Source organism: Lingula anatina, chromosome 1 (assembly GCF_051362555.1).
Source record: "Lingula anatina isolate TDL-2025a chromosome 1, LinAna3.0, whole genome shotgun sequence".
Lineage (NCBI taxonomy): Eukaryota > Metazoa > Brachiopoda > Lingulata > Lingulida > Lingulidae > Lingula > Lingula anatina.
In genome coordinates, this window is record NC_141767.1 from 55,408,896 (window position 1) to 55,428,535 (window position 19,640).

General features: G+C 33.5%; 2 protein-coding genes across 4 annotated transcripts; one reads left to right on the forward strand and one right to left on the reverse strand.

Moving 5' to 3' along the window:
* Window positions 1–617: 617 nt before the first annotated feature.
* On the reverse strand, window positions 618–12,074 carry LOC106155082 (coiled-coil domain-containing protein 81). 2 transcript variants are annotated; one of them, XM_086999356.1, is made up of 14 exons: window positions 11,831–12,074; window positions 11,635–11,696; window positions 10,673–10,829; window positions 10,031–10,287; window positions 9,757–9,836; window positions 7,354–7,634; window positions 4,234–4,456; window positions 3,720–3,993; window positions 3,423–3,530; window positions 3,070–3,239; window positions 2,796–2,874; window positions 2,340–2,501; window positions 1,783–2,009; window positions 618–1,514 (listed from the first exon to the last, which is right to left on the reverse strand). In XM_086999356.1, the coding sequence occupies exons 1-14, from the start codon at window positions 11,913–11,915 to the stop codon at window positions 1,250–1,252; spliced, it is 2,430 nt and encodes an 809-aa protein (XP_086855482.1). In that variant the 5' UTR covers window positions 11,916–12,074; the 3' UTR covers window positions 618–1,249. The 2 variants fall into 2 exon arrangements, with proteins under 2 accessions (XP_086855482.1, XP_013385182.1); XM_013529728.2 differs by lacking the exon at window positions 2,340–2,501 and having other exon boundaries at window positions 11,831–12,073.
* Window positions 12,075–12,210: 136 nt separating this feature from the next.
* On the forward strand, window positions 12,211–15,653 carry LOC106155083 (ribosome production factor 2 homolog). 2 transcript variants are annotated; one of them, XM_013529730.2, is made up of 9 exons: window positions 12,211–12,340; window positions 12,665–12,797; window positions 12,997–13,074; window positions 13,249–13,330; window positions 13,517–13,593; window positions 13,826–13,925; window positions 14,060–14,162; window positions 14,273–14,417; window positions 15,010–15,653. In XM_013529730.2, exons 1-9 carry the CDS (start codon window positions 12,324–12,326, stop codon window positions 15,175–15,177), a joined length of 903 nt encoding a protein of 300 aa, XP_013385184.2. In that variant the 5' UTR covers window positions 12,211–12,323; the 3' UTR covers window positions 15,178–15,653. The 2 variants fall into 2 exon arrangements, with proteins under 2 accessions (XP_013385184.2, XP_013385183.2); XM_013529729.2 differs by lacking the exon at window positions 12,211–12,340 and adding an exon at window positions 12,515–12,533.
* Window positions 15,654–19,640: the final 3,987 nt, after the last annotated feature.

Genomic DNA, 19,640 nt, shown 5'->3' on the forward strand with positions numbered 1-19,640 from the left:
CGCGTGCGCGTGTGTGGTGTGTGTGTGGCAGGGTTTACTTTATTTGTGCCCAAATAAAATTTCTTGCTTTATGTTAGCCCTTTTATTTACGTATGTGAGAGGGATAATAACTGAATGTACCGGTATGACATACTGTGCAGTGGCGGATTTAGGGGGGGGGGTCAGGGGGGCCTGACCTCCCCCCCTTCAATTTCTGGTCCCCTCTTGAAATTAGAATTTTAAATAGCTGAATCATAGTTCTAAACAGTACCAAATGTCGACCTCTAAAATGCCAAAATAGGCCCCCGAACCCCACGCCAAGTTGGGGGGGGGGGGGGGGGGGGGGGGGGGCGGGGGTTCGCATCCTGGATCCGCCCCTTTTCAAATAATCCTGGATCCGCCCCTGCTGTATATATTTCACAGTAAAAACATTGTGAACAACTCATTGAATTATTATAATTTGAACATTGTATTAACTTATTATACAGATATACGTATATAAATAAACTTTGTGCTTATTATTATTATTATTATTATTATTGTTCCTGAGACAATGGGAAAAAAGTTATACTGTATGGTAGGCCTGATGGTCAGAAGTGGCAAAGTAAGACCATATAGGAGACAGGTAAATTGCAAAATGCTTTATGGTAATACTTTTATTGAGCAATGTTCGCCTGGATTACAACAATACAAGTTCAAACTAAGTTACTCTCAGAACAGGCTTTTTTAAAGGCACTTTTACAAATATGTACATAATTTACACCACATCAAAGGTCAGTTTTTGAGTACACTAAACTACACTTTCCATGATTATGCAAGACTTGTTAAAATACTGAGCATAATTTGCTTAATTTCGACATGGTCTGTTTGTTTATGCATGTTTCTCAAATCAGGGTATTTCAAGCAAAGGGGGGGACATTTTAAAGTATGTTAACATAAACTAGTGTACCAGTAGTTTATACCATCTATCACAAATGTATATATCGAAAAAGTTGTGGATGGACTTTTCTTTCAAAAATAATACATACAGTACCTCCTTTGCTAGTAAGGTGCTATAAGAGGCTGTTATGGTGGAAAAAATTCTCAATTTACTGATTGGATATGAAAAACAATATCCCTATAAGTAACATCTTCTCTTTCAAAAACTTAAAACTGATGCTTATTATTTGCAAACATTTCAAGGCAGAAGTTTATATATGAGATCAATTTTCAGCAGTATTTTAATCTTAATATTCATGATGAAATCTAAATCATTCATAACCAGAGTCCATTATACCATAAGTCTTGATCCTGGAATGTACCGAGATTCACTCCAAATGTTAGACTCTCCACAATTATTAGTTTTACGTTTACACTGACCACATCTCTTGTACTTATCACACTGTTCATGTACTAATATTCCTGGAGTTAGAGTTCTAAGTTTTTCTTCCAATTCTCTTCCTTTCTTGATTTCTGTTGATTTGAACCAATCTTCTTCCAGCTTCTTACGATTTGAATAGATACGACTGTAGCGTTGTGCTCTGTCTTCCATCAACCTTGAGTATAAATAATGTGGCAATCAGAATTTTGACATAAATAAAATGTTTTCTGATCTTTTTGAATAGAACATTGAAAAATGCCAAAATATTTAAATTAAGGCTGTGTCAAAAATTCATTCTCTATTAATTTAACTCTCCATGAAGTATAATTCTTATTGAAAGATTCCCAATTTGATCTTTTTGATGAATGATAAATAAACAGCTACTGCAAAAGACTCTTAATAACCAGTCCTAACAATTAATCAGTTTAACTATAAGCACGTACTCCTGTTTGGTTTTGTTCAACATTTCCTCTTCGTCTTTCTGGTCTGTAAGTCGCCTCAAAATAGCTTCTCTCTTTCGCTGTTCTACAATATCAAGTTGCTCTCTAAACACATCACGAGCACGTTTCTTCTGTTCAAACAGTTTTTCGTTGGTGCTGTCGAATTTCCCAAAGATGGGTTCGTTGGAATCTGGCACTCTGGCAGGAAGGGGTACTGGTTTAAATTTCAACTAAAATGGAAGAATTTATCACATCTTTTAGTAATGAAACTGGTGAAAAGATTGTCCTACATTTGCTTGCTTTCCTATTTGGTATTTAAACAAAGAACCCTAAAATGAGAATATTTCTATCATGAACATTTCATGCTATTAGCAAATTTAAGAAAAGGAGTCACAAGATGAAATTAAAATATTACTTGATTAAATTTCTTAGAAGAGGTTTATTACTCATACATAGCCTTTTCAAGCTTTTTCAGTCTTTCAAGCATGTATCTTGGAGGTAAGTTTAGAAAGTACTGAAGGCTAGTGAAGAGAGAGAGAGAAAAAGAAATCGGTGCCTACTTTTGGCAAAGATGGAGAGCTGCCAGGAGAAGAAAACAGTGGTTTGTTTGTGGATGATGAGAAAGGTCTCAGATACTTTATCTGAGGAATGGTGGGAGGGCCCAGCTTATACCGAGATCTCAGGGGAGGGAGTGTGGAAGAAGTAGAGTCCTGAAGCTTAATCTTGATAAAAAGAGATAGAAGAGAAAGAAGAAAGTATCAAAGTAAAGAGAATAAGATAATAAAAGGTAAGAAAAACAGATTATCAAAAGATCATGCAAAATACAGAAAAATACAAACTGGTTTATTACACAATTGTTCATGTAGTTTTCAAAGTTAGGAAACTTTTAAAAATACAGCGGTAGAATTTAAAAAGCAACCTGGTATGCAAATGGTTAAAAAACTTTGAAGGAAAGGCAAGCACTATAGTATTTCTTTGAATGTTAATTATAGAAATTGTTACTTTTAGAATTTTACCTGTGCAGAAAGAGCCTTCCTGTACTGATCAGTTTGGTTGACCTTTTCTCTCAAATAGGTTTCTCTTTGGGCAGCAAGACTACAAATAAAAAGACACAAAATTTTGAAATCTTGCACTTTTTTAACTCCTTATATTCACAGTTATGTTTCAAAATCATGTTTGGTACCTTTTCTATATAAAAAAGTAAATTTGATCTCACTTTCAGAAAATACATATATTTCTTGTGAATAAATAAAATATATATAAATAGTAAAATTATGATAATCTACTTACTCTTCAGCAAGCTGTACTTGTTCCAATCTCTCTAAGAAATCCTCATCTGCCTTCCTCTTTCTTTTAGTTACATCTTTGTGATCTACTTGTTTCTCCAAGTCTCTAGACAGCTCATTCTGCTTTATAAACCTTGGTGGGGTTAAGGGACGTTTGTTGAAAATGTAAGCTCTCTGTAAAAATTAAACATAAATATTCAGCATTCATAAATCTATAACACAATTTTGGAAATAAATGAGACAATTTTATAACTAAAATAACTAAAATAAATCTTGTTCAAAAAGACAACCTTTGGTTACCTTTGTGAGAAAAAGGCTTTTTGCTTGGATATCTTTCTATTATCATTTCTTACTAACCGGTGGTTCAAGTGGTTTCATTCGGCCTTTTTCCTTGACAGCTTCTGACACACCAAGGTTGAAGGCTGCAATTTTCTGGTTATCATGCCTTTTGGCCAGGTGGTTAGACTAAAACAAAAAGAATATAATATTATAAGATGCTGAGGGCAAATCAGAACAAATATTAACCTGCAATCACTCTATTCTTTTTTATTCTGTCAAGTCAAGTCAAGGTAGGATGAATAATATCTTTTCTCTTTCTTGTTAAATAAAACTGAACTACAGACTACAGTAGTTGAAAATTCATTGGACAGTCACCTGTTCCTTGAGTATGGACTCTGTGTCTTTCATGTGTTGATACTGCTGCAAAAGCCTGTCTTCTTCCTCTTCTCGCCTCTTTCTCTCTTCAGTGAAGGAGACTGGTATATTCCTCCTAGCACGTTGATGGCAGAGGTAGCACAGCTCCTGACCAGCATTGCTGTGCCCACAAGCTGAGCCAGGAGGAGTGGGGGCTTTGTCCAGGTTAATACGGTCCATGCTCTTTGCCCGACGCAGACTGGCAAGGCCTGGTGGGGATGGAGTTGCATGCCCACTGGTAATAGAAGAAAAACATTAAATAATCATGAAACATACAACACAGAATGATAAAAAAGATATGATAAATTAAATTAAAATGCATTTTAAATCAAAAAGTATATTAATTTAACCAACTCTTAGACCCTACTTATTCAGAGATACTCGTCCAGGAGATCTATTTTGCATGCGATCTGGTAAAGTGATACTCAACTTAAAATAAATAAATAAAATTAGATTAATTTGAAATGCAGCTTACTTTTCTGGTTTAACAATGGGCTGCAATGGTGCTGGACTAGACTGTGACACAGAGGAGGCCCTGAGCAGGGCACCACCTCCTCCAGAGTAGGCTGAAACTGCAGGTGGTTGCATGAAGTCCTCATTGAAACTAACTCCTGTTGCCTTGGCCATAGGGATAGCTGTACGAGAACCATGGCGGCTAGGTGGGGTCTCAAGGCGTAAACCTTGCATACGTTTCAGTTCTGCAGAAAGAAAAAAAAAAAAAAAAACAAGGTAAATTTGATCATATCAAATCAATATAATATAATATAATATAATATAATATAATATAATATAATATAATATAATATAATATAATCCAAAAACTGGCATAAAATATCTAACTGTCACATACGGATGGGTGGTAAGAGGAATATTTCCCATACTAACTGCTAAGGTCAAAAACATTGGTCATTTTATTGTAATGTTTTTGCCAAGAACAGCCACTTGAGGACAAATAAATCAAATACTGAAAGGCTTCACGTTGTTGTAAAATCATAACTGGCATAACTTATTTTATTGTTTTATTGCTGCTCTTCTGTATGCTTTCCTGTCCCACCTGAAATTCTGAACTTCAAATAAATATCACCTGCCACGCCTTAGCAACATAGCCTCAGATGTTTAATAAGACTTAAAGGTATGAGATCTATTTTTCACAATATAGCAATTATTCTAAAATCTGTGCTTGTCATCGGACCACATGACCTCCATAGATGGCTATTAAAAAAAAAAAAAAATCTGGGACTAACTTTGAATGTAGAAATGGATTATTAACCATTGGTAAGTATGGGAAAATTGTCATTCACCCCAAGAAAATTAATTTTTGGCCAAAATGAACTGTTGTTATCCTTTTAGGTATTGAAAGAAAGGACAAGATATTTTTGGCTTTAAGTAGTAGTAACAAAACAGCTGTTGTAAGTCATATAATGTGGTTTATAACATGCATGTAAATTAAACTATTTTTTTTTTAATTTTCATCTAAAATAAAATCTTTAAAAATTGTAACAAGGCTTTTGTTAATATACAATAACTAACTTTGAAATAGGTTTTTAGCAATGGTGTAACTACATCATAAAGTTTCAAATATTTTTGCCATAATCATAATCTATTTTACAGTAGCATTATTCACAAAGATGAACTATAATGGTTAAGATGATTTGTTAGGACTAACTTTTCATACCTTCATGATAGGACATGCTACTTCTGCACCTTCTGTGATGAGACACTTGTGCTTGATAACTGTCATTACTGTGACCTTTTGAATTTTGAAATTCACCAGACTTAATACATAGACTTATTGACTTTGCCGTACTTGGTCTTTGCGCTTCATAGCGTACAAAATCATAATCTGCCATACTACTTTTGCATCGTCGATGTTCCTTAAATTGCATGCTGCTGTGTGGAGCTGACGAGGGCCTGAGTAGTTCAGGATGAATGTCAAAGTCCTCTTCAGAATCAATCCACATACTGACCTATCACTTTTTCAATGTTCTCAAAACAACCTTTGGGAATATTTTTAAACTGAATGTGGTTAAAAACTGTCAACTACCATTCACTTTTCAACCTAAATGATTAAAACTTTTCCAGCAAAGTTTCAATGAACCAGCTGCAGTCGTCCATCTACAAGTCTGACCCATGGTTACCAGTTTTACTACCATCAACAAACACCATTGAGGCAATTTACTACAACCTTTGACTCTGTCTTTTAACAGGGCACCTTGATAAAAGTTTCTAGAGTTCATTAAGGTTGATGTTCATTATAGAACATGTTGTAGTATGTATGAGCAAAGGTATAATTAATGATGCCTTGATTAGCTTCTCTTTACTTTGTTTGGAAAGCTCAGTGGTTGTTAAGGCTGTCAAAATGATAAAGAATGCTGAATGCATACAGTTCAGTTTTAGCAAAAAGATAAACAGCAATAAGAGTGAGCATCAGAAATGTTAACTAGTAAATTAAATCATCAACTCCACATTGACTTTCAACAAGTTATCTTTGTATATTCTAAAGCATGCAGCAAAAAAAAAATGCCTTATTCATTATCTCCAAAAATCATTTAATAAAATCACAAAACTTGCAATTTTTGAACCATTATGCTTGAAATTTAGATGTGTCAATTTAGTTCTATTGATATTATTAACATAATGTTTAACTCACATATTATTTTTAATTACCTTTTTGCCTTTGTCTTAAGTCTGGCCACATGTAGTATTTTCCTAAATGATCCAATGCACTTTGAAAATGGCTAGACATTTTCACTTGTAAGATGTGATATTCTTCATATAAAGTAGAAGTATGCACTATAACCTGCTCTGAATGAGCAGCAACTGTTTTTACTATGTGACCACAGTCTTCTGTCAGAGTTTTGATGAACAAACATATATGTTAGCTGTTACTAAAGCAATACTACTTTTATGGCAATCTTTAATGAGATCCTGAAGAGCATTTATGGTGACATAAAACTGAATCTTGGCAAAATAAACTTCACATGTCAAAATTTTTACTGTTGATCACTAATTATCTTTCAAATCTGCAATTATCTTCCTGTCCTGCTGACACATGCCAAATTAAATAAGCCACCATTTTTTGGAAATTTGTCAGTTAAGCTTATTTTCATTGTTCACAGGTATATTGGCCATCATTTATTTAAAAGGCCTCTTAGCTTTTATGACTCATACCTGAAAGTATACTAATTAATTGTTTGAATGAGTTGGTCATGATTACTGTCATATCAACTATAAGTTCCCCCTATCATTTTCATGTTGCATTTCAGCATAATTGCAATGAACAAACTGTTGTTACATGTAGCAATAAAATAAATTTACAAATACAACTATGTGTTAGCACTGGCTTAGCTTATATGCAATGGTTACCTGAAACTCATTGTGATTAGTTTTGACTAAACTTTTATGAAAGAAAGTGATTTTCATATTCTAGCCAGTAATGGATTTTGAACTTATTTTGACTATTGTTAGAGCGCCTACTTCCCCTCCTAAAATGCAACTTTGAATCATCTTTCAATCCTTGCACGGTAACTTTTGAGCTGAAGGATTATTATCATGATGAAAATACTGGCTAATATGGGAAGCTGTTTGTACTTACTAAGTTGTTCTCTCTGCTCATCTGACATATCCTGCATCAGAATTCCGGGAAGATCCATTTCATTCAGTTCTTCAACTTCATCAAATGGGTCTTGGGCAGGCAGATCAGGTGCAAATGTTGGATCATTGACTTGTGCAGCATCAACATCTGGTTCTATTTCCAGGACATTGATCTCCTTGGGAATAGCTTCATCTTCTGTAATGGTGGGCATTCTGGGGCTTTTTGATACTTGGGGCTGCTGATCACCATCCAGTTGTAGGCCATGTGAGCTATGAGTGATCCTAAAGAGAAAAGAAAAATACAATAACTTAATTAGCAGTGGAATTCAATATTCTGCTCATACTATACAAGTAACATGTGCTACATTGTAGAAGATTCTTACAAGGCATGTCCATCACTAACTTGCTATAGTCGAGTTGATAACAAGTGTGAGTTATGTAAAAACAAGGCAGCAAAGCTGTCAAATGTACAGACTAAAAGCAGGAAATTACAAAAAAGGCTACTGTCAATTCTGATGCAAAAGTACATTATGTTAAACTGCAAATTCAACATCAAATTTTAATTATGCTCAACAGGTAATACCAACGTAAGTTAAATGTGTAACAAGCATAAGGCTTCAGGCCCATGGGAGTTCAAGTTCACACTTTGAAAATGTATTACTTCCAGAAAAAGAAGCCAATTAGACTGCTTTTCCAACTCAGGCTGCATGTCGATTTTCGAACTTGACCTGCGTTTTAGTAAGATCGATTACTCCTGAGAGTTTCATGACAACAGGCCTATCGGTTTTCCTTGAAATGTGTTTACAGTGTTGCATATATGTTGAAAAGTGAAAAAAAAGCATAACTTCTACAATAATGGCCCGATCATCCTGATTTTCGAACTTGACCTGCATTTTATGAAAATTCATCAGCTCTATAAATATAAAGCCCAAAAGTAAAACTGCCTTCCACTTATCATGTTTACAATGAAAGTGCACGGCGCCGGCGTCGGCGATGATGGCGACGACAGACGCAGGTGATAGCAATATGTACAGACACATTTATATATATTTACTATACTGTTTGAGAACAGTAATTGACATGGTTTTTCTTAAATGGTCACAATGGGAGCAGTGCCCAAATTAGGTTTTTTTCAAATTTTGATGCAATATTACATAATTTTTAACAGCATAATGACCATCAATTTTTAATAATAAAATATTAGTATCATGGATATTCAGAAAATGTGACTAGCAAAGGTCTTCAGGCCCATTGAACTTCAAAGTCACAACTTGAAAATGCCAAAATGTAAACAAGACAGCACTGTTCTGAAATGGGTTTATTTCCATTTTTAACAATTTTTAACATAAAACAAAATTAACAGTTTACTGCAATTTTTAAATGACCAACTAAGAAAATTGATGAGATTGATCAAAAAATATCAATAGAGCAGTGTTAAATGTCCAATTTCTTCCATTCTGAGATTCTGAACATAGTGAATGATTCAGTCTGACAAACTGCAATGATATGAGTTTATTTCCATTTTTGTAACTTTATTACACAATATACAATTACAAGTTTAACATCATTTTTACAAAATCAACTAACAATGTTGTAAAGATGCAGGAAATGTCAAAAAAACACTTTTACATATCTTATTAATTAAATAATAAAACTGTTAACATGCCTAAGAATTGAATCTAAGGAAATGTAAAAAACAGCATAACTTCTAAAATAATGGCCCGATTATGCTGATTTTTGAACTTAACCTGCATTTTAGCAGAAATGACCACTCCTGTGAGTTTAATGACAATTGGCCTATCTGTTTTTCTTATATTGTGTTTACAGTGTTGCATATATGCTGAAAAGTGAAAAAAAAGCATAACTACTAAAATAGTGGCCCGATCATGCCGATTTTCGAACTTGACCTGCGTTTTAGTAAGATCAATTTTTCCTGTGAGTTTCATGACAACAGGCCTATTGGTTTTTGTTGAAATGTGTTTACAGTGTTGCATATATGCTGAAAAGTGAAAAAACAGCATAACTTCTACAAAAATGGCCCGATCATGCTGTTTTTTGAACTTGACCTGCATTTTATGAATATTCATCAGCTCTGTAAATATAAAGCCAAAAAGTAAAACTGTCTTCCACTTATCATGTTTACAAGGAAAGTGCACGGTGACGACGGCGACGGCGACAGCGACGACGGCGACGGCGACGGCGACGACAGACGCAGGTGATGGCAATATGTACAGACACATCTGTGTCTGTACATAATGATATTTAAAAAGTTTCCTTCACACTAGTCTACTCTATCCCATTCAAACGTATCATGGAAATGTAATATACAATATATTATTTGTTATGTATACCTATGGAAAATAAGTTTCTAAACACTGATTTCTATAGTTATGTCATTTCTCACCTTGGCAGAACTAAAGTGTTGCTTGAATGAGCTCTAGATGGTGCTCTGTCAGACATCACAGAATCAACTGTGCCAGGTCGCTGGAAATGAACAAATAAATCATCAATAAATGGCAACATATATGTTAATTGACATCCACTGACAGGTCATGGATGAAAATATAATAGGAGACATATTAAACATCACAGGTTTTTGATAGTTTTATTTGTTCATACATATTTATATAATTTTAATAAAATAGCCATATATCACATTAAATATTCCATTTTCTTACGTTTTTCAGTGCATCCACCAATTTCCCTGATCCATCCATGCTGTTTAGGAATTCTTTATAAAATTTCATTTTGACCTTAGATTCTCTAATTTGAAGTCGTCCTATGCCTGCAAATGTAAATTCCACATTTCTCTTGTTTGCCACAGAACGTGCTAAGGCACCAAGAACCTCCTGAACACATATTTCAACTGCATCTCTGTCAAAGGGACTCTCAAATGATATGGCGCTGAAATTCAACTGGACAACAGGAATTTGGCCTGAAAAATTGAAATAAAAAAGTTTTGAGAAGAGTATGCAAAAGATGAAAAATTATCTAATATAAACAAGTAAATGTGATATTAACATTTTTGGTATGTCAAATACATCATTAGTAATTAATCAGAAGAAATCTTATTCAGCAACTGTTATCAACATAAAACAGACCATTGATGTGATATTTTATCAAATAATGTACAAAGACTAACAATTGCATTCTGCTTATAAGAAAATTACCAAGGTCAATACTTTTGTTAAAAACAGTGGCTTACTAGATCAATAATAGCCAAGCAGTATTTATGAATATTGGATATTGATATGTAACAGCAACAATTTGTACAAAATATTACACACTGTCAAAGATGACTCAAAAGAAAGGTCACTCACCAGATACATGGTGCTTGGTATATTGAAGGCCATGTGTTTGTGCAAATTTCTCAGACAAAACAAATACTGGTCTCTGTATCAGAATAAATTTGTTGTTGCCTATATCTAACTTCTTCTGTGTGAAAGTAAAAGTCCCTAGTCCTGGTAAGTGAACAGCCTATAAACAAAATAAAATTGTGTAAAATGTGATTTTAATTGAAAATTTCTATATACTTAATTTTCTCAAACAAAAGCCAAAACTGCTGTCAAATTCACTTCCTGTGGTCACACCCTTGGACACATGAACTGGATTTTTAAACACTCAGAATAACAAATGTAACCTTATATACAAAAATAAATGTGTTAGTTCACTGATAATGCATTAATGTATGTTCATTATTTTAACATTAGAATCTGTGATGTCATCATGTACGTAATTTGTCAAACAGTTTTGACAGCTGATATAATAAATATTCTAAATCATTCACATTGACATTTAATTACATAATTCAATAATTAATTAAAATAACACCTACTGTCAAATAATAAGGGTGAAATATTAGAGCCACTGGGTTGAAGATGTATATTAAGTGAGAAAAATGCCACATTATTATGACTAAACCCAGCCAAATATCCAGTGCTACCATACATGGTTTCAAATAGTATATAAAATTAATACCATAAATATCAATGAAGTTTCATTTCATTACATCTTTTTGTTGAATTTTTTTTATTATGAACTGTATTGAGGGATAAGAATATCCAGTTTATGACAAGAGATTGGAAGAAGGTTAGCGCTTTCATGCCTTTTTTATTTCAGCATGTTTATTTAATTGGAGTTGTGTAAGAAACTTGTAGAAATAATCTCTGTGTCTCACAGGAAATGTAGACAGGGTTACTCTCTCTTAATATGTTAATTTATTATAAATAATAATATATTATATATATTAACAGTAATATTAATTAAAGTTCAATTTTCTTACCTTCTGATTCAGCATTTGCTTCTCAATGAAAGCTGATATATTATCCCAAATGGCGACCACATCTGAAATTAAAAATATCCCTTACTTGAAAACTTTCAAATGTCTATAGATTTACTTCAAATCAACAACAAAGTAACAACCGCAAAGATAAGTTAAACAGCACCTGAACATTTTCAAAAGTATCTTCTTCACTCACCTCCATCGTTCAGTTTGGCTCCAATAATTGAGAATTTGTTCTTTTTAGCCTCATCCACAAGGCCTTGCATGACATCCGTTGCCATCTTGTTTATGTTTTATTTTTCTGATTTTCTTTAAACACTGCCTAATTAACTAATAACACTGGTGCAACTGAAGAATTCATCGGCCTGCCACTGGATTATTTGATTGCCCATACACCAGCAGTCGCCAATCACACACACAACGTTGCCAGGGAGAATCCCTATTGTGATTGGCGTAGCTACACCTGACGTCACGCTATACAAATTTTCCCGTATAGTCTCAAACCCTTCAAAAACATTGTAAATCTAGATAAATTAGGTTAAGATAATATAAAATGATATTAATATCAAATTTTGATTCCTCTATTATAAAGAGCATATATAAATGATATTCATATACATATTTGAAACGATTAATGATAATGATAATGATTTTCTACTTTTCTAATCGACCTTCACCTATCAACAAGCATGGTTCAACGTGTAGTGTAAGTTATTTGTATGATAATGAATTATATCAAAATTAGTCAATTTTTAAAACTATTTTAAGGGTTAGGATAACCTACATGTAATTATTGATAGTAAAACATTAAAAAAAGGATTAGTATTGTTAAAGATGAATCATTTTATGAGTTCTGGGTGCCATCCTCTCAAGTGCTATGCGGCACTATATTGCCGACGGTAAAATTGTTTTCAAAAATAATGATTTTAACTGTGCACATTTCCCTTTTCTAGTAAACTTGATGGGCAGTTAAATGTATTCTTGCCAGTGTCATAGATTAAAATGTTAATTTTGACTATTTATTTATCAGAAAACCCAAGACCCAGCGCTCTAAGCGCTATCTTGAGAGCAGAGAATCAAAGCTGACAGAAAACACCAAGACTGCAATGTTCATCCGCGGTGGAAGAACCAGTGAAGTGGTGTCCCAAACTTTAAAAGAGATGGTAAGTATAAATACATAAACAAATGGGCGTTGAGCACATTTCCTTACAGAACTGTATATATTAAGACATTTTGTCTTATTTCCAAAAAGTACCTTGTTATAATTTTGGAATCGTGAATAATTATGCAGTCTTATGTCCAGCAAATCATTTGCAATGTTTTTGAATAGGCAAGGGTTTTCTAACATTTTGGTATTTACAGTATTTCCTGAAGAAGCCAGATGCAGTTATGTTTCAAAAGAAAAACATCATGAGACCATTTGAAGATCAAACATCATTGGTATGTGTGAATTAAAGACTTGGCTCATTCACTATTATATACAGCTAGAGTGAATATATATATATATATATATTATGGCATTTTTCAAAAAGTTGTTTTCTCTCACCATATTTTTTCTCATATCTGTAGTTCTCAAAATCTTTTATATAAAAAAAATTGTTGATTGAATTTCAGGAGTTTTTGTCAGATAGGAATGATGCTTCATTATTTATGTTTGGTTCCCATCAAAAGAAAAGACCAAACAATGTTGTCATTGGTAAGTGGCTATATCATAATAAAAACATCATGCTTTTTTATGAGTATTTTAAAAAGCTTGTAATGAGCCTCATATTTTGATATTAATTCAAAATTGTGTAATAATTTTATGTGCTTTAATTTTATGCAGCTAGTTTCTTGTTATATACCCATGTATTAAAATTAAAATCATATTTTACCATACCAGGACGTTTCTTTGACTTTCACGTTTTGGACATGGTGGAGCTTGGGATTGAAAAATACAAGTCTATGCAGGAGTTCCATGTAGGTTACTTTATATAGACTCATTTTAAGAAGTGTCTTTGGTTAATAATGGGAAAGCAAAAAGAGTAACATCAGTTGAAATTAGTGCTTAAGATAAATTAATTACTTACTCACAACAAGCATAATATATAAAACGTAAAAAAGTGTGTGTGTGTGTGTGTGTGTGTGTGTGTGTGTGTGTTTCATTATGTTAAAGGGTTCATTTGATACTTTATTTCCTTATGTTCCATAGGTTGGCAAGTTCTCTTTGGGTAGCAAGCCATGTTTATTGTTTGCTGGAGAAGCATTTGAAAATGAACCAGAATATCAGAGGCTAAAAAATCTCTTGATAGGTAAATGGAAATAGTTTAAACATTTAAGTACATTATTTGAAAAGAATCTACAGTGGTGGTTTAATATGGTCCCCTGAGAGTTGAAGTTATTTTACATTTATGTCTATATTGATTTTACTTCATGATTCTTTCAGATTTCTTCAGAGGCCCAGTAATAGAGAATATCAGACTTGCAGGCTTGGAACATGTGCTTCTTTTTACTACTTTGGATGGGAAAATTTATCTCAGAAATTACAAGTAAGTATTGTCAGAAATATGCAGCCTAAAATGTCAATGCAGAATATAATTTCTCTCACTCAGTTTTAAATGACATGTGTCATTGATACTTGATCTTGTTTTCAATGCAGAGTCCAAATGAAAAAATCAGGATCTAGGACTCCACGAATTGAACTGGAAGAAATTGGACCATCTGTAGACTTTTCCATGAGGAGAACAAGGTTAGCTTCAGATGATTTGTACAAGCGAGCAAGGCAACAACCCAAGCAAGCCAAGGTAAATTTGACACCAGTTCAGGGTCAACTTAAATTCTCACGCACCATACTCTGTGACTTACTACATATTTAATGTCAAGCTTGAGATTTTTCATTATTTTGTTGGAATTCAAGTGTTTTCTTTTTCTGGAACCATTGCTGAGAAATGGGTCACTGTTTCTAGTATTGTTTATTTCAACGGTCTTATACAATCTAGGGAATGTTATTTTAGTATATGACATTTTTGAAAAGAGATTTTCATTTCTTCTTGTTTTCTCTTAGAGCACATTCAGAACAATTTGATCCACAAACTATCCACGAATCAAATATGGCAGACTTACTTAAATGCAAGCTGCTTAATCCCCTGATGGTCTCCCCACCTACACACATGCCATCCCTACAGGGGCCAAGCAATTAAACTTGGGAGCTGAGATTTAATCTGTTTAATGCCATGCATGGAAGCAGGAGACCATCTGGAGAATAAGCGGCTTGCTTTAAGTGAGATCTGCCATATTAAGTTAGCAGATAAGTCTGTAGATCATCTGTTCTGAATGCACCCTTAGAATGGGCAAACCTCAGGTATGTTTAACATGTCTTTTTTCTTATATTTTCAGCCCAAGAAGGTCAAAAATATTAATAGAGATCCATTTGGTAGTAAACTTGGCCGTATTCATATGGAGAAACAAGATTTGGATAAATTACAAACAAGGAAAATGAAAGGACTGAAAAGAAAGACATCAGACAATACAGACAAAAAAGTAGAAGCAAAAAAAGTGAGATGATTAGACAAGGATAAAATTGCAATTTAAATGCTATTTATTAATTTTTTTAGGAATTGGGGGGGGGGGGGGGACTTCAATCGAAGTATGCTGTTTTTAATCAGGTGATGGAGTCACCTCATATCAGCTATGCAGACTGCTATGAAAGAATACCTGTGAGATGCAACTAACACAACTTGTGTTAGTGACAATCACTTGAACTTAGTTTAAAAGTAAAATTTATATGAAAAGAAAAAAGAGAGGCAGAAATTTGGGAGGATTTACTAAGATATTCAGCTCAATGTCCAAGGATAAACTATGTTCAAGAAGTGATGCTACTGGTACATGCAGGAGAGCACTTTCCTGTCAAAGAAAAAATTGTTACACATAAGAGGTTGATATCTTGGGTTAGTTTTTTTGTGTTCTTGACATTTAGAGCACGTACGTACATGTGCAAAAGGTATAATGTTTTACCAGAAATAAAATAATTACACTTTAAACATTCGGTTAAATTTTCTAAATATTTTTTTCTAATTAGCATTATATTTTGATGTATACACTATACTTTGCCAAGTAATATTACGTACGTTTTTCTTTGGATAGGTCAACATTCTACGCCTTTTGCCCGCAGTCCTCGACCATTTTGTGAATTTTAATCTCATTCAATTCAAGTTCTAAAAGTTGTTATTGAAGATGAATTTATTGCTGCTTAATGCGTTTTGACACCTACGTCGTCCTTAATCTCTCTTTTTGTTTTGTGTCTGCCACTTCTCATTTTAACGTGTCTAGAAAACCCGTGCATGGGCATTTCCTGCAAATGGTCAACCTCAACATAAAATTTTCAAAATTGGTCTAGAATCTAACAAAGGGTGTCATTTAAAAGCAGAACAGTTGAAGTTTTTGGAACTACTGGAGTTTTTAGAATATCTTTTGATTTTAGTTAAGAAAAACTCTGTCAAATGTGGTCCTTTTTATAGCTTATTTTTCATAATCCAGTTAACAAATTTAAATTGTGAAAATTTTCATCTTAAAATACATTAACAAAATTTTGTAGTATACATCAACAATTGGCACATGTCTAAAATTCAACAGAAAAGAAAAAAATTGATAAAGCTCTTGACGTTTATAAGAAATTTGATGAGCTTTTGGTGTGGAGGTCAATGTACATCTGTTACAGAAAATACACATTTTTTTTAGTTTTACTAAAAAAAAGTTATTAAAAAAAGCTGATTTTTTTGCAAAGCACACTTTCACTCCTCTCAATAATGGTACACAAAATAATGTTTTACCATGTTTTAATTTTATGTAAATATTAGAACAGAGGTACACATTTTTGCGTAACGGGCGTACATTTTGTGATGAATATCAAGTACAGAAGGTTTTATTCTTCAATAGAAAGCCATTAAATAGAAATTGATTATCCCGTCTGATGCATACTGCATACATAGTTATGTATCAGTGATGAACAACTGATATGTAAAATTACTAAAAACTGTCCATTGAAATTCATATTATTGGGTTTGGGGTTTAAACTAGCATAATGATGGTAAAAAATCTTTATGTGTTCATCATCATCATCATCAACATCATCTCTGCTAATTATGGCATCATCATCTGTGTTGTGCTGGTCAGAAGATCTTATGAGAATATTCTATAATTTGGTAGAACATCCTTAAATTCAGTAGATAAAAACATTGTAGAATTCAGTATGATGACAGTTGAATTCAAGACGTCTATAGAATCCTCTATCAATAGTAATCCACAGAAACACCTAGGGGTTTCCATATCTAGGGGACACAGGCATGCACGCATGCATGTGGGCGCACACACACATCTGTCATGTAAATTACTGCTTGCTGATTACGGGATACTTTTTGCTGTACTTACTAAAGTTGAGTAAGACACTCCTGAGAAAAAAGCATTTGTCAAGTTATCAAATACCATAATAATCACTCTCATCACTTTAAAGGTAAGATATGCTTAGACTTTTTAAAAATGATAAAGCAATCTTTATTTTATAATACATTATGTTTATTTTTTTTTTATCTTTTTAAGAATGAAGGAGCAATGATCCACTCATGTGCATACTATTAATTAACACCTTTGTTGCATTTTCATTTGCAGTAAACATCCTTAGTTTATTCTATATATCCCATGATAATTCTTTTGAGATGCTGGGTCCTACAAGCAAAGAGCGTATGGCCAAATTTAGAGCAAAATTTAAGCAATACCCTGACAGGATGATGATGAACATTATGATGAAAACTTAAATTTTGTTTTGATTTCAAGCATTGCTGTAGAAAAGGAACATGCAAATAATATGTTATAAGCCATTCTAATCTCAGCATGGGCAAACACCCTAGAGAAGTGTTTGTTGGCTATGTTCCATCTATTAACCATTATGTTAATTGGTCTCAGATTTGCTGGTCACTGACTAGTTATCAAATGAGAAAGTTATTATAATTATTCTGTTTTTTATACTGTTCCTGCAAATTTCTATGTAGGAAGAGATTTAGAATCATGCACTTATTATGTACAGACACAGCATGATCAGGCCTTTTTTTTTTTCAAAAGTTATGTTTTTTTTTGCGCTTTTTTTTTCAGCATATATGCAACACCAATAACACCAATAAAACGTATAGTCTAGTAAAAACGTTTTACCCTTTGGCTAGTTCACATTTCAGCTCTCATCATATCAAAATGAAGTTTTTGGCACAAAATTCGCTTAGTCAATCTTTTGACTGGCCTAATAGAGTTGGAAAGCTGGAGTGTGTGCCTCTATCTTTTGTGCTTTTAGGTCCTATTGTTTTAAAAAGAAATCAATCATTCACCATGGACACTTTTATCACCATTTTGAAAAGGCTTGAAGAAATTAAAAAAAGAGTCTAATTCATGGTTTTCAACAGTTTTGTTTAATCTAAAAAAAAAAAAAAAGGAATTTAATAAACTTCTACATGTAGATGAGAAGTTTTATCATGTGAAATGCGGCGTCCGCCATATAGATAAACGTCCCAATAAAACATTCGTCCCGATAGATACGTCTCTATACATACACGTCTCAATAGATTTACGTCTCGTTAAATTTACGTTCCGATAGATCCACCAACGTATGTTGGTTCCTATAAACCCACGTATCTTTAGATCCAGGTACCGCTAGATCCATCTATCTGACATCGTAATTAATCGGCTAAAATGCCGATATAAACTTGAGATACAGGTATGAGGCTTTTGAGAGATAGTCTGGATGCGAGTACTGACCCACTCAGTGAGATGACTTAATTACAACCTGATATTTATTTATTTATATATTTATTAGGTGTTCAAACAAGACATAGGCCTACATGTACTATCATTTACTCCATTCCGCAATGTACGCACGTAACGTCATCAATGTAAACTACTTGTATTGGACATAAAAACGACACAAATTCGTTATTATGTCCAAGATGTAAGTAACCTCTCTCTCTCTCTCTATATATATATATATATACAGCCGATTTTTGCCTGCAAACTTTGGGTATGTTTGCCAACCATACAATAATGGTTTCTATCAAGTATACAAGACAGTTATCAGGCAGAATCATTCATGAAATGCCCAAATAAATCATACACAGCATAAAATAAGAAGGGTTTACTTGTAAAACTCTTAACATTATTTCATCAACTTTTGCCGAGTTCTTAATTGACGGGGGTGGTGTGTGTGTGTGTGTGTGTGTGTGTTTTCTTGGATTAATCACTATGACAAAAATATATAATCTTAGGTTCCTGTCAGAAGCTTTCGTAATCAAAACTAAATGAATGTAAGGGTGCATTCCCATAGATTTTAGATCGATCTATCCCCATGGGGAGTCTCACTAGATTACTGTCATATAATCCGGCTTAAATGTCCGTCCTGCCTACTACAAGCTGTAAGGGGGTAATTAACTTTCGTGCCCGCTCGGCTGACAGCTATTTAGCGTGAACCCCCAGGGAGTTAGGTCGATCTAGTTTGGATCGATCTAATCTCTGGGAATGGGGTCTAACATGAAAATAACAAAACATCTAGTGAAATCATGAATTTCTGTCAGATAATGCATTAGTAGGCCTAATGTAAATTACCCGAGTATTGCGTAAAAACGATCTATAGTATAATAATTAATTGCTGAAAGGATTAATATGTGTACTCTCGTTTTAAACAGTGCATTTTATGTACTGAGTAGTATACCAACCATTTTGAGCAATAGTGTACCTGCAATGGATCTATCGGTATTTGGATCTAAAAATACGTGGATCTATAGGTATGCGGATTTATAGGACGTGGGTTTATGAGGACGTCGTATCTATAGGAACGCAAATTTATAGGACGGTGGTAAAAAATCGGATCTATCGGTATTTAAATCTAAAAAGACGTTTTTTCAGTTTTCCCTTTATGTATCTATCGGGAACGGGAGTACAGGGACGTGTAATATTTTGGGACTAAATTTTATCCGTACGTACCCTGAAATGCT